The sequence below is a fragment of the Harpia harpyja genome, chromosome 14 (assembly GCF_026419915.1).
Source record: "Harpia harpyja isolate bHarHar1 chromosome 14, bHarHar1 primary haplotype, whole genome shotgun sequence".
NCBI classification, from domain to species: Eukaryota; Metazoa; Chordata; class Aves; order Accipitriformes; family Accipitridae; genus Harpia; species Harpia harpyja.
The window spans coordinates 22,747,036-22,759,183 of record NC_068953.1 but is presented as its reverse complement, the minus strand read 5'-3'; the positions used below and the strand labels follow the sequence as shown (position 1 = coordinate 22,759,183).

General features: G+C 46.5%; 1 protein-coding gene across 2 annotated transcripts in view; it reads left to right on the top strand.

The window, feature by feature from the left end:
- The first annotated feature begins 6,937 nt into the window (after positions 1 to 6,937).
- Positions 6,938 to 12,148, top strand: part of SLCO3A1 (solute carrier organic anion transporter family member 3A1) — a 171,316-nt gene continuing 166,105 nt past the window's right edge. Inside the window, exon 1 of one of the 2 annotated variants that reach the window (XM_052808173.1) lies at positions 6,938 to 7,283. In XM_052808173.1, coding sequence (XP_052664133.1) covers positions 7,110 to 7,283 — 174 coding nt within the window. In that variant the 5' untranslated portion in view covers positions 6,938 to 7,109. The remainder of the gene's footprint in view (positions 7,284 to 12,148) is intronic. The other variant, XM_052808172.1, reaches the window with a different exon arrangement.

Here is a 12,148-nt window from a genome sequence, read left to right as displayed (position 1 = left end):
CACAGAGATTATATTCATGGACAGTAAATAAAAGGCTCCACGGGAAGTCAGTCTGTGCACCCATGGCTAGATTTCAAGATGCCATTGAGTATCTCTGTAAACAATTTCTTTATTAAGGAGACAGTTTGATTTACAAGTATGTGGTCTGTCAAGTTATTATCTAGCAAGAAGCATCAGGGCACAACTGTTCAGTGTCTGGCTGGAACTCCACTTGCTTACAAAGTGCTTATAGCCCCCTTGGTCCAAAGCACTTTACAAAGTTTTATATCAAAGCTCTGCCGCATTTTGCTATTAAAGGAAGTTACTTACGATGTGGAAGCACATAGAAGGAATGAAACTTTCTTCAGATAACATAAAAAAACAAATTAAGGGGTCAAAATTAAATCCCAGGAATTAACTTTGGGCTGACCCACTAAGACTAATGCTCAGAGTTGGGCAGAAGTGTCCATGTGTCACCAGCAACTGCGACTGTGTGAGAGCTTGGTGTGACTTCCTACACAAAAGATGGCACCGTCACTCCTTGTTCTACCCCACCACCTGGAAGACAAATTCTTATTGACTCCAGGGAACATTGCCTTCTGCTGCATCATCAGCCATGGATGAGTCTGGCCAAGAATACTTTCCAGAGTGTGACAGTGGCAGGAAAGCAGAACATTTGTAATAAGGTGTTCCTACTACGGGTATCTTAGTTGCTTCATAAAAGCACATCAATTTGTAACGTACAAACAGATGACATTCCCTTTTTAATTTTTTGATTGACTAAATAGAATTATCTTCTAGAATTAGAGCTTCAAGTTCTCATCTTTACAATACAGAAATGAGATATTTTTATTGTATATTGACTTAGGGTTTGGACAATCATTGCTTTATGAGATGCTGATTAACAGTCAGGAAAGTGGTAGTCTGTTGTCCAGTAATTTGCTTTTCATTTTCTGATTCTGCAAATTAACTTTCCTACTAAATGAGGCATTAGGCTGATATCAATATTTGCAGGTACTCCACAATTATACTGTGTTTGCTAAATCACATTGCTTTAATTCAAAAGTCATTCTGATTTCCATTTAGACCATGATCCTGCTGGGTGCTTAGTTCTCCTGTAAAAGTGTCGCATGCCCTCAGGTCTCGTGGAGTCAATGGCATTAGAGATTACTCAGCTGCCTTCAGATCTGAGTCTCATTTATTTGGGAAAACCATAATTAGAGGTTAGGAGCCAGGTTTATGCAAGGTAGGTTGTAGACAAGTCATCCAATTCTTGCATTTAAGAATCTCCTCTCTTTTTTAACTGTTTTCATAGTGGGAGCTTTCAAGGTGAACCTGCACCTCTTGTTAAACTAATGTGTCTTCATTTTCTGCAATTTTTAGCTTCAGTGAGGTGTTCTCCAGCCTTTCATCATCTGGGGGAAGGAACAGCTATCTAATCAGCTTGTCTGAAGGAAATGCCTTTTTAATGACTCCAAGTCTCCAGCAGGACTCAAAATAGCAAGGCAGTAAAGTCAGAAGTGTTTATAGAAAGAAATTGCATTAAAACTGTTAGCATCATGGCGTCTTGGAAATGACAGCTGCTGATATATCCACAAGCTGTCCCAATCTCAAGCCTCCTTACTGCTGTACACCCTTGGCTGATGTGCATACTTATACCCCTATTCTACACTGGCAGATGATTAAAATCCTTTCCTGTCACTTCCCTCCTGTACCAGCTGATCCATAGGGTTTTGCACCAGAGATTCACAAAAAAAACCTTCAAGGCCATCCCAAGGAAAAGCCTCTTGGCTAGAGTCCTGGGATTTCTTATTTATTTATGCATTCTTCCTTGCTCTTTGAACATATCTGAAGTTATTCCTTATTTTCCTAATATGTAAGCCTTCCCTCAGACAAATGCACCGAGTAGGACCAGCCAGGGGTGCAGATCTGGTGCCGATGGGACATGATTTATGCTACATGCAAATCCATTTTGGCAGCACATGAGCTTTCCTTTCATCCAAATGGCTTAAAGCAAATGAAAACTGGCCTCAACATGGCTGCACTGTCCTGGAAAGAAACCCAAATGGGTGTAGTCTGAGTGTGATATCTGACAGCTGTGCCTGACTTTTAATTTCACTGGCATAATTTTGAATGGAGCAGAAGGCAAACCTCTCAGGAACATTATTTTCCAGCACCATGACATCCTTGCAGCCAGGTGAAAGCATTTACTCTGCCAGATCAAGGGGCAGAACAAGTGTCAACCGGGCAGATCGAAGCAAGCACGCCCCAAAGGTGGCTCTCAAGATGACGTTTCTCAGTCACTCTTGCAATTACACCAGATTAACAGTGATTTGCAGCTAGGTTGGCACCCAGGGCCACAGGGCAGGAGAGAAACCCTAACGCTGCACTGCAGGAACACTTGTCATAAAACCATAGCCATGGGGAAGGGTGAGGATGCCGACACTTGGGTGAGTATCAAACTCTGATAGCTGCCCCTGACCTACAGCAGTGTAAAGCAGAGCAATGAAATACACAATCGCCTTGTAGAAAATATCCAGAGCAGTTTTGGTGAGAGAAGATAACAGTTATGGTTGCAGCACTGCTTTTGTTAGCTTTTGTTAATACACACCACAGGACCGATATGTCTCCTGTGAGACCATCGTCTTCTCTTAGCACCTGTCCTTGTTTTTCTCTGCTGTACCCGCAGCAAGAATAGGTACACTGGGTGCCCACCGCTGCTCCAGTGAGGCTGTACTGGATGAGGCACACATTAGCTCTCTGGACTGTAAAATATGTCTGGAAGGTTTGGGAATTCGATTCTAATGGCAATTGTAGAGATGCCTAATGATATAGATCAGCTGCTTGCCTTGGCACATTTCACAGAAGAGGTTTCCACCAGCTCTGCTTAAGGAAAATCATCCTTTACTGTTCTCCTCCTGTTACCAACACTGCTCATGGTTAAGCCTAGATTTTCTTTTTAAGTTTGCACTTTTGTCTGTTGAGGTGTAAGATATCAGTTGAGTGCTTCCCTAAGGTCCTCATCCTTCATAGCTCTCCCTCAGTTCTTCTTCTGTGTTAGCCATAAACCCCATATACCATAGGCACTGATTCTAGACATGGATGAAAAAAGTTATGCCTGTCCAGTATCAAAACCCATGACTACACAGATAATTTTCAATAAGATTAACCACAAAAAGGAATAAAAAAAATGAACCAAAGCAAAAATGGTTTTAGGATGGTGACAGATCAAGAAAACTCCAGCTGCTAAGGTTACCCAAAGGTGAATGTTGACACAAGCCCACAGGTACTTAGCAAGGAGATTCCAGCAGACAAGAGGTAATAAGACTGTCTCAGGGGAGCTGACTCCTTAAAGATTGTAGTGTCCAACCTTATCTATGGCAGCACGTTGCCTCCCAGCTATGAATGTTCAAGTGTTTATAAAAATCTGACAAGGTATCTGCAAGAAATTTAATGCAAATTATTGTTGGGGGAAAAGTTGCTAATGTTTGCTTTGGTTGGGGAAATAGCTGAGAATTGCGTTGGCAAAACTACTAAGCCCTGAGGAAAAAGGACTATTCTAGCTGTAAAGCCCCTTTCATTCTAGGCTAATGATAATCCAAGAACATTAGTATTCTGCACATTAGTAGTTAAAGCTAGGTCAATTTAGACCAGAAAAACTGTTTGGGTATAACAATAATTAACTATTAAATCCAAACAGGTCACTTGTCTATCCCTGAAGCACTCTACTGAGATCTCTCAGGAATGTGGTATGTTGAAGAGTGGCAGAAAGCAAACTCAGGTCTACTGATGTACTTGAGTGGAGATGCAAGACCCTCATTCTTTGTTTCAGCAGAGCAAGCCAGGAGGAATTTTTCTAAAGGAAGTAAGTGCAAGTACACAACATAAAGAAGAGAAAAAAAATCCAGGCATTCTGTCTCTTCTGGACAGAAATTTAACTGATAATTGTATTCTGCTGCAATAAACTAACCAACCAGATGTTTCAGATAATTAGTATTAGAGTCAAATTTTTCTAGCAGCTGTTTTCCTTTTGACAGTCAAGCAGTATATCTGCTTCCTCAGCCTGGACAAACTCTTCCAACAGGATGTCCAAGACGTGATCAAGACATGTGATGGCACTTGCATATATTATATATATATTGAAGAGCTTTAAAGCATTGACTCGAAGATTGGTAACTGTGGTAGCATGTGCAGAAGTTTATTTGGGTCCCCAGATATAGACTTGATGAGTTATATAAGCATTCAGAGCTTTGCTGCCTTTAGCACCTAACCTAGAGCAGGCAAAAGCTGACTGGAAAGACCAACATGCCCCAGAAATGGCGGGGGGGGGGGTGTCAGGGAATTTTAAGACTTCCCCTGCCATAATTCTACATGTTCAAATGTTTTAAGAGACACCCCTCTATTTTCACTTATTGAAAAGTCTGTTAGATTGTCCATCCTGTTTATAACTGTCGTGGTTTAACCCCAGCCAGCAACTAAACACCACGCAGCCGCTCACTCACTCCCCCCCACCCAGTGGGATGGGGGAGAAAATCGGGAGAAGAAGCAAAACCCGTGGGTTGAGATAAGAACGGTTTAATAGAACAGAAAAGAAGAAACTAATAATGATAATGATAACACTCATAAAATGACAACAGCAATAATGAAAGGATTGGAATGTACAAATGATACGCAGTGCAATTGCTCACCACCCGCCGACCGACACCCAGCCAGTCCCCCGAGCGGCGAATCCCTGCCCCCCACCTCCCCGTTTCTGTACTGGATGGGACGTCACATGGTATGGAATACACCGTTGGCCAGTTTGGGTCAGGTGCCCTGGCTGTGTCCTGTGCCAACTTCTTGTGCCCCTCCAGCTTTCTCACTGGCTGGGCATGAGAAGCTGAAAAATCCTTGACATTAGTCTAAACACTACTGAGCAACAACTGAAAACATCAGTGTTATCAACATTCTTCGCTCTGAACTCAAAACATAGCACTGTACCAGCTACTAGGAAGACAGTTAACTCTATCCCAGCTGAAACCAGGACAATAACGCACCACAGCATCCATCTGGAGCAAAGCATCTGTCTAGCCATGCTAATTGAATTAGTTTGTGAATCTACCCATCTAGAGACAGAGACCTTTCTAGCTTTCCAACTTCAGAATTTTTATAGCAGAGGTCCCTAAATGAACATGTTAGGAAGGAGATGAGCACTTTTGTACTCTAAAGAGATTTCAAGAAAATGAGCTTTTTTTTTCATTTTCTTTCCGTGGAAGAACCAGCTTTCCCTGGGTGGAAAACAAACACCTTATGAACTGGCAGAACCCTGTACAGATGAGCCAGTATTTCATGACCTCATGCAAAAACCTTGGCGTTTGAGGCTTCAGGTAGCTTCTAACGTGCATCTTGTGAGGTGCATAATGTCTGAAAGACTGATATGCATCTCATTAAAATTAAGACCACTCAGCTACAAGCACCAGACTGTTCTCCCCACTAATTATTTGATAATGCTGCCTCAGGCCATCAATGCTGGAGACCATGTCCCTGGGGTAGATGGGACTATTGACACCTGCTGATATGGCCCAGACCTGCTTTATAAGCTATGGCGAGCCAAAGTTCAGCATGGGAGGGAGCTGTTGGCAGCTGAGCAAAGGGTAACAGCTGAGCGTGCCAGGTCTCTAGCAATTCTTTCCGGCCATAGTCTGCAGTTCTGCTGGGACAAGGTGCATCAGCTGGGCTTGGTAAAGACTCATCAACTTGGGTGGAGACTCTGCTCAATATTAATTTTCAGTATCGTATTTCTTAAAGGTACTCATATAAAAGGCGGCCAAAATGAAAAGCCCCCAGACAACGATGATATTTGGGGGGAAGAAGCTCAAGAAGGGTGCTGAAAGAAAAAAGGGCTTATTTAAAATGTCAGTTCTCTTGACTTGCTGGTGTGACTGGTGATGACTGGCTTATGCCTTGAAAAATTAGAATGTTCTTAAGTTCCATTTTCAAAGGCATCTTCCTAGGTATTCAGGAGTTTTGAAGCCTCAACCACCTTTGAAAATGGAACTTAGGGTGCAAATCATGTAGTTATTTTCAAAAAATGTAACCTGTTTCCCCAGAAAACTGTTCCTCTCAAAGGTCACAGGCATCCCAGTACTAAATGGATTAAGTACCTAAACCTCCACTTAACTGTAATTTTAACAACATGAGGAAGTAAGGCAGCAGCCCCCAGTGTGGACCCAGAAACAAACTGGAAAAGCGCGCTTGAAGAGCAAAGCAGATCCGGTGTTGCTGTTACGCCAACAAGGAATGTGATCTGTAATAGTAGAAGTGACGATCAGTGGTTTTTAAAAGAAGGTATCTCTTGAAATTAGAACTCGAGGCGGGAGTGACAACAAAAGGCCCCATCAGAACAGCACGTGGCTGAGGACACGAAGCACGGGCCTGAGAGCAAAAGCTCCTCGCCCACGTGGCAGCAGTGCGGCAACGCACGACACCTACTGCTGCTTATTTTTCTGAACATGCAATTTTTATACGGCCTCCCTTCGCCCTTTAGAAAGGAGCACTTGCAGGAGGATGAAATTAGGGCACCCAAGGGCGGGGGATGCCAGGAAGGAGACGCGGGCCAGGCCTATTTGGGGGCATCATGCCCTCAACCTGCGTGAAAAAACTTCCAGCCCCGCGTGGAAACCTTCTCCGCTCCCTCTGCTTGCGGGCTCCGGCCCCGCACAGGGAGAAGCCGGCCGGAGGGGGGCAGCCGGGGTTGGGGGGGGGGGGGGTGTTGCGGCGGCCGCCTTCCCCCCCCTCACCCGGCGGCGATAAGAGCCGGCCCCGCCACCCCGCGCGTTTCCCGGGACGGGGCCGCCCCGCCCGCCGCGGAGCCTCCGCCGGCGCCAGCCCCAGCCCCGCACTTTCCCCCGCCCCTCGCCGGCGGGGGCGCGGGGCCGGCGGAGAGAGGGAGCGCGGCAGGGCGAGGGGAGGAGAGAAGAGGGAGGAGGTGGAGGAGGAGGCGGTGGCGAGCTGGCCATGGCAGCAGCCCGCGGGCGGACAGGCAGCCGCCGCGGGCTGCCGCTGTGATTGGCACCCCGAGGAGGAGGAGGAGGAAGAAGGCGCGGAGCAGCCGCGGGGCCCGCCATCCCGCGGCGGCGGTGCCCGGGAGGATGCCGGGGAAGCGGGGCTCGGCGGGCGGCGGCGGCGGCAGCGAGCTCCCGGGGGCCGGCGCGCCGCGGCAGCGGAGGCGGCGGAGGAAGGTCTCCTGCTTCTCCAGCATCCAGCTCTTCCTGGTGTCCGAGTGCGCCCTGATGCTGGCCCAGGGCACGGTGGGGGCCTACCTGGTGAGTGGCAGCCGGCCCGCGGAGCCCCCCCCCGCGTTACCTGCCGAGCCGACGCGGCGGAGCTGAGCCGCTGCCGGGCGGGGGGCGAGCCGCGGAACGGGGGATGCGCCGGCAGAAGTGGAGGGGAAGTTTTCCTCGCAGCCGGGGCAGCTCGGCGGGCAGCCCCCCGCCCCGGGTGGGTTTTACCACAACCCGGCGTTTCACGGCTTAAATGACTCAGCAGCGCGGAGGGGTTACCCTTCTGCCGTCCCTCTCGCGTGTGCGGCGGCAACTTCTGCAGCCGGTCCCCCGGACTCCCGAACGGGCGGCGCACGGCCGTGCATGCGGGCTGGCTCGTCACCGCTGCTGGTTCCCGAGCTGGCCGGTAACTCGGATCAAATGCCAGTTTGTCCAGTTTATACTGAATAAATACCAAGAACATCTAGCGGGGCGTTTACTTCGTGCCTCCCGCGCCACTGATTTTCCTTGTCCTCTTCAAGTGATGCAGCGGTGTTAAGCACAGCAGCCCCCGAAGTCTCGGTGTTAGGTAGAGAACGGTCAAAATAAGGCTCTGCGCTGAATCTGCATAGTGAGATCTGGTGTCAGAGGCAGAACTGTAGTAGAAGAGTTGGAAAGATGTCCATACGGCTGTGCTGGTGCCTTTTGAGTATACACAGAGAGAGAGGCAGCCTGTGAAAATGAAGTGTTCTTCTTCCAGCAGATGTAAGTGTGTAGTTGATTTAAATTTCTCAAAATAGCTTGCTGGATTTCAGAAATATAGTTTCCATGGAAAAGAAATGTATTCATAATCTCTGAGGCTTTTTGAGGCCATACACGTAATGTATTATACAGTAAGCGTAAGATCTCTGCATTTGGAATACTTGTATTTTGTGTTTAGCACTGCTCCTCTCTCACGTGTCAAGCTACTTATGCAAATTTGTACTGAACGTGATCTATAATTTTTCAAGGTACGTGGCTAAACTAACCATGGTTAATATTCCCTGTTAATATGAAATGGAAATTAGCAGTCATCTCCATATAATAAAACATGTAAGTTTAGTTTGGAACATATTTCTAATTCCAAAGGAAACTACATCACATCTGTTGAGATGAATCCAGCAATTCTATACCCAATGTGAGTATAGGTGGATATCGCTTAATTTGTGGCAGCCAGACAGGGACGTGCCTCTTTTATGGGAGTAGTACCTTAGTAAGTAAATACATTGTTTCCGATGAGCTACTTGCAAAATGAGCTGTCAGCATGAATGAGTGTGGGATAATCCTTCATCAAAGTAATGGCCAAGGAAGAGCCCACTGAGGCATTGTCACCCAGTGGGCACCGGTATGCTGGAAATGCATAGATCTGCTAGAGCACTGTATATTGGCACACTTTGCTACAGTGTCTGAGTGTAGGAGCAGCAGTAATAGTCCCTAGTATGGCATTTTCCTCAAACTCCTTTGCGTTGCTCTCTCCTCACCAGTTCAGCATTTCTTTTCCTGTTTTCCCCAACTCTCGTGCCGCGCTTTGTACCGGAGTAGCGCGCTTACTCCCTCTCGCTCCTTTGGAGCGTTTCATGCACCCCAGCCTCGCCAGCTGGAAAACACTTCTGCCGTCCTGATTCCAGGAGTCCTCCCTCCCTCCTCCGAGGGGTTAACTCGACTGAGGTGCTGCTGTCTCTACTCTCTGCCATTCTCCAGGACTGTATCCTGGCAGGCATGACATCATGCCCCCATGGCCAGCCTGATCCACAAAGAGTAACAGACAACTGGTCAGTGGGGGGAAGAAAAAAAGAAAACTAAACTCACAACAATCCCCAGCATGCATAAGCAGTGGCCCAGCTGCACTGGGCAAATGTTCCTCCGTTCCCTGTATAATTTGTCTGCCGTCATTGCAAATACCATGCAGCTCTTCATGCAATGAACAGATGCAAATGTGGAATTATCTTTGGAGGGTAGACCTGTGCTTAAAGCGAATCTGGATGAGCGCTGTGCTTACAGGTGTCATGCGGGAGTGAAAGCAGAAGCAGGGAAGATGCTTGGTGGAAAGTGTGGAGGACCTAATCGTTTTTGCAGACCGAGTGTCCCATGGGGCCAAGGGCTGTTCTTGGGTGCTGTCTTGGGGCGAAATCATTGGAGGCACCGCAGAGTTGCCCAGCTGTAACTGCAAGTGGATACTCGTTTACTCAGGCTCCTGAGATGAGCAGGGGCTGTTGGGCTCAGCGGTGGCGTGCCGGGCTGTTCCCCGAGGGACAAATTAGCGACAAAGCGGAGAGCAAACAGAAAGACAGACAAATGGGGAGATGCTGCGGAGGACGGACACAGTGTGTAGTTCTGGGCAGTTGAATAAACTACTAATTTTAGCCTGTCAGCAGTGAGTACTGTATTCATACTTCTGCTTTGCTTGGCCACATGTGTGACTTTCCCTAGTTATTTGTAACTCAGGAAGAGAAACCTTTTTTCTCCTTATACGGCGACAAGTTGGTTTCCTCGTTTTTTGTCTGCCTTGCTCTGCCCAGGGAGACCATGAGGGCAAAAACTCAGCTTGTTAAGAAAACAAAGCAGGGGCTTGGCTTCTTAGGAGTGATTGAAGAGCTCAGTTTTGATTGGGCTTGGCTTTCATGTCACTACATTTAGAAGTGGATATTGTTATTTCTTTTTAGAGATGTAAAAACTTCTTTTTTTCCATGTTTGCTGCACGATAAACTAGTAGCGCCCACTTGAATATATGTACAAAGCATACATTCATTCATTATGTGGTTTTGAAGCAAAGATCATTCACTTTTATTTGTTCGTAAAACATTGTGCTTGCCAACAGGGCTTTATAAATAATAAATGCTGATAAAAATCTATAAAGTCCAATTCTTTTCCCACAGAACTCAGCAGTGAAAATACATACCTCAGGATGCCAACAGTGGATGTCTCTGGTTAATTAGTACGGTGTTTCTGAGGGTCTTCATGTGAAGTTTTAGGGAGCATTTGATCAATGTCACGTTCCAAAATAGTTGTCAATTATTGCGCTTGCTGTTTGCAAAATGCACATGTTCCAAAATGACTTGGTGCCATATCCTGCATAGTTTATGCAAATGCAAGCCTGCGCTGCTGTCTTAATTTCTGGGGCTGCTGAATACACCCTATTATTTGCATATTCTTGTAAGGTTTTGTGTATGCATTTATTTGGTTTCATCTAATTACTCCTGCGTGCTTTTGGAAACTTGAATTTCCCAGCAACTGCAGTGGCAGCGGGGAAAACGCTGCTTGTAGTCTGCAGGCATTCCGGCTGCAGAAGTTACTCAGATTTTTTCACGGCAACTTTTAAAAGCCCAGATGATTTCCACCCCCGGTCGCTCTCCTGCAGCGTAGGTCCATGGATTAAAGAGCTGAGCGTTACTGGTGCAGATGGCACCAAGAGGGAAAGGCTGGAACCTCTGTTTTTCCAGCCGGAGCCTTGTGCCTTTCAGGCGAATGCAGCAGTGTGATCAGTCATGCCGGCCGTGCAGCGATGAGGATTTCGATAAGGCTGATTCACATACCTTGGCAACACTTCCCTCCCTGTCCCCCCTCCACCCCTGGATTCCTGTGTGCATCATATTTTGGAATATTTTAACTGGTAATAATGTTCTAAGTGCTCCTGATGGTTTATCGCCGAGGCATTTCATCAACCTGCCAGTCAAATCTTTTGCCTAGCCAGTGGTGAAATCATTGCTTTAGCAGAAGGCGAAGAGCTCTCGGTTTGACAGCCACAGTTTGTGGAGCAGGAGCGCAATTTAATTTTCTCTCCCTAGCCTTTAGCCTTGGCTCGCTCCGGTTCAAACTGACCTAGTTGCAAGCATCCAACATCTGCCAAAGTCACGGGCTTCTTTAGATAAAGGGCATGCATATGGGAAGTGCGTTGAGATACAGTTATTTGGTGTGCTCTGGCTAGCTGTTTTTAGAGAGCTTTACTGACATCTCTGTTTGCTGCAGCTTTGAATGCAGCTATTCATGTGTTTTATCAAGGGATAGAGGATGACTAGCCTGAGCATGAGATGGAAAGGAAAATAATTGGTCCCTCCCAAGGAGGGTGCATTGGTGTTTGCATGGGAATGAATGCCAAGTTGTTTCTTGTTTTGCTGAATGAAAACTTTTGAGCCACGCTTAACTTCCCGGCTATAGCTTTGCCCGTGCAGCAGCGTTTGACTGCAGCTTGCAAAAGCCCTCTTAACATACCTGCGGTAAAAATCACACTCTGTGAGTCCAGGTGAGATTGGGCATGTGTATGTGGTCTCTGAGACAGGCTCCTTCTGTTCAGTTTTATTGCTACTGGGGTTTGGGATATTAATGAAAATTTAAAAATTCCATACTCAGGGAAAAAAGTCAGTATCAAAGATAAATATAGAAGTTAATCATCAAAGGGTTCCTGCTGGAACAAACAGAAATAGGGGGTCCTGTGAGATGGACGCCAGGGAATGGAGGGATTAAGAGCAGAATTTGGCTCTTGGATTTTTAAGTTGCTTTGGTGCCAACCCCTTCTCCTCCTGTGTTAAATGTGATAAGTACAATACCATTTTCCTGTTACAGAAAGCAGTTGTCTCCTGTTGGAGAGACCCGGTCAAACCCTCCTTCAAGTCAGTGGAGAGGTCCATGTGGAAGATGTCATTAAAGACAATTTTAATGTAGGAGTACTGCAGTGCTTCAAAGGTTTCTGTTGTGCTTGGTGTTGTACAACAGAATTTGCCCCTAAGTATTTGCAGTCTATTTGCAGTCTACTATTTGAGTAGACTGGGTGGGAGAGATGTTGCTGGTGGGAAAACTGAGGCAGAGATTAAAAGCTTGATTCTGTTGCTGAAGCTATTGATAAAGCTTTTGCTTGGTTAACAGTGGCAGAGCCTGAATGGCTTAGGCATGGG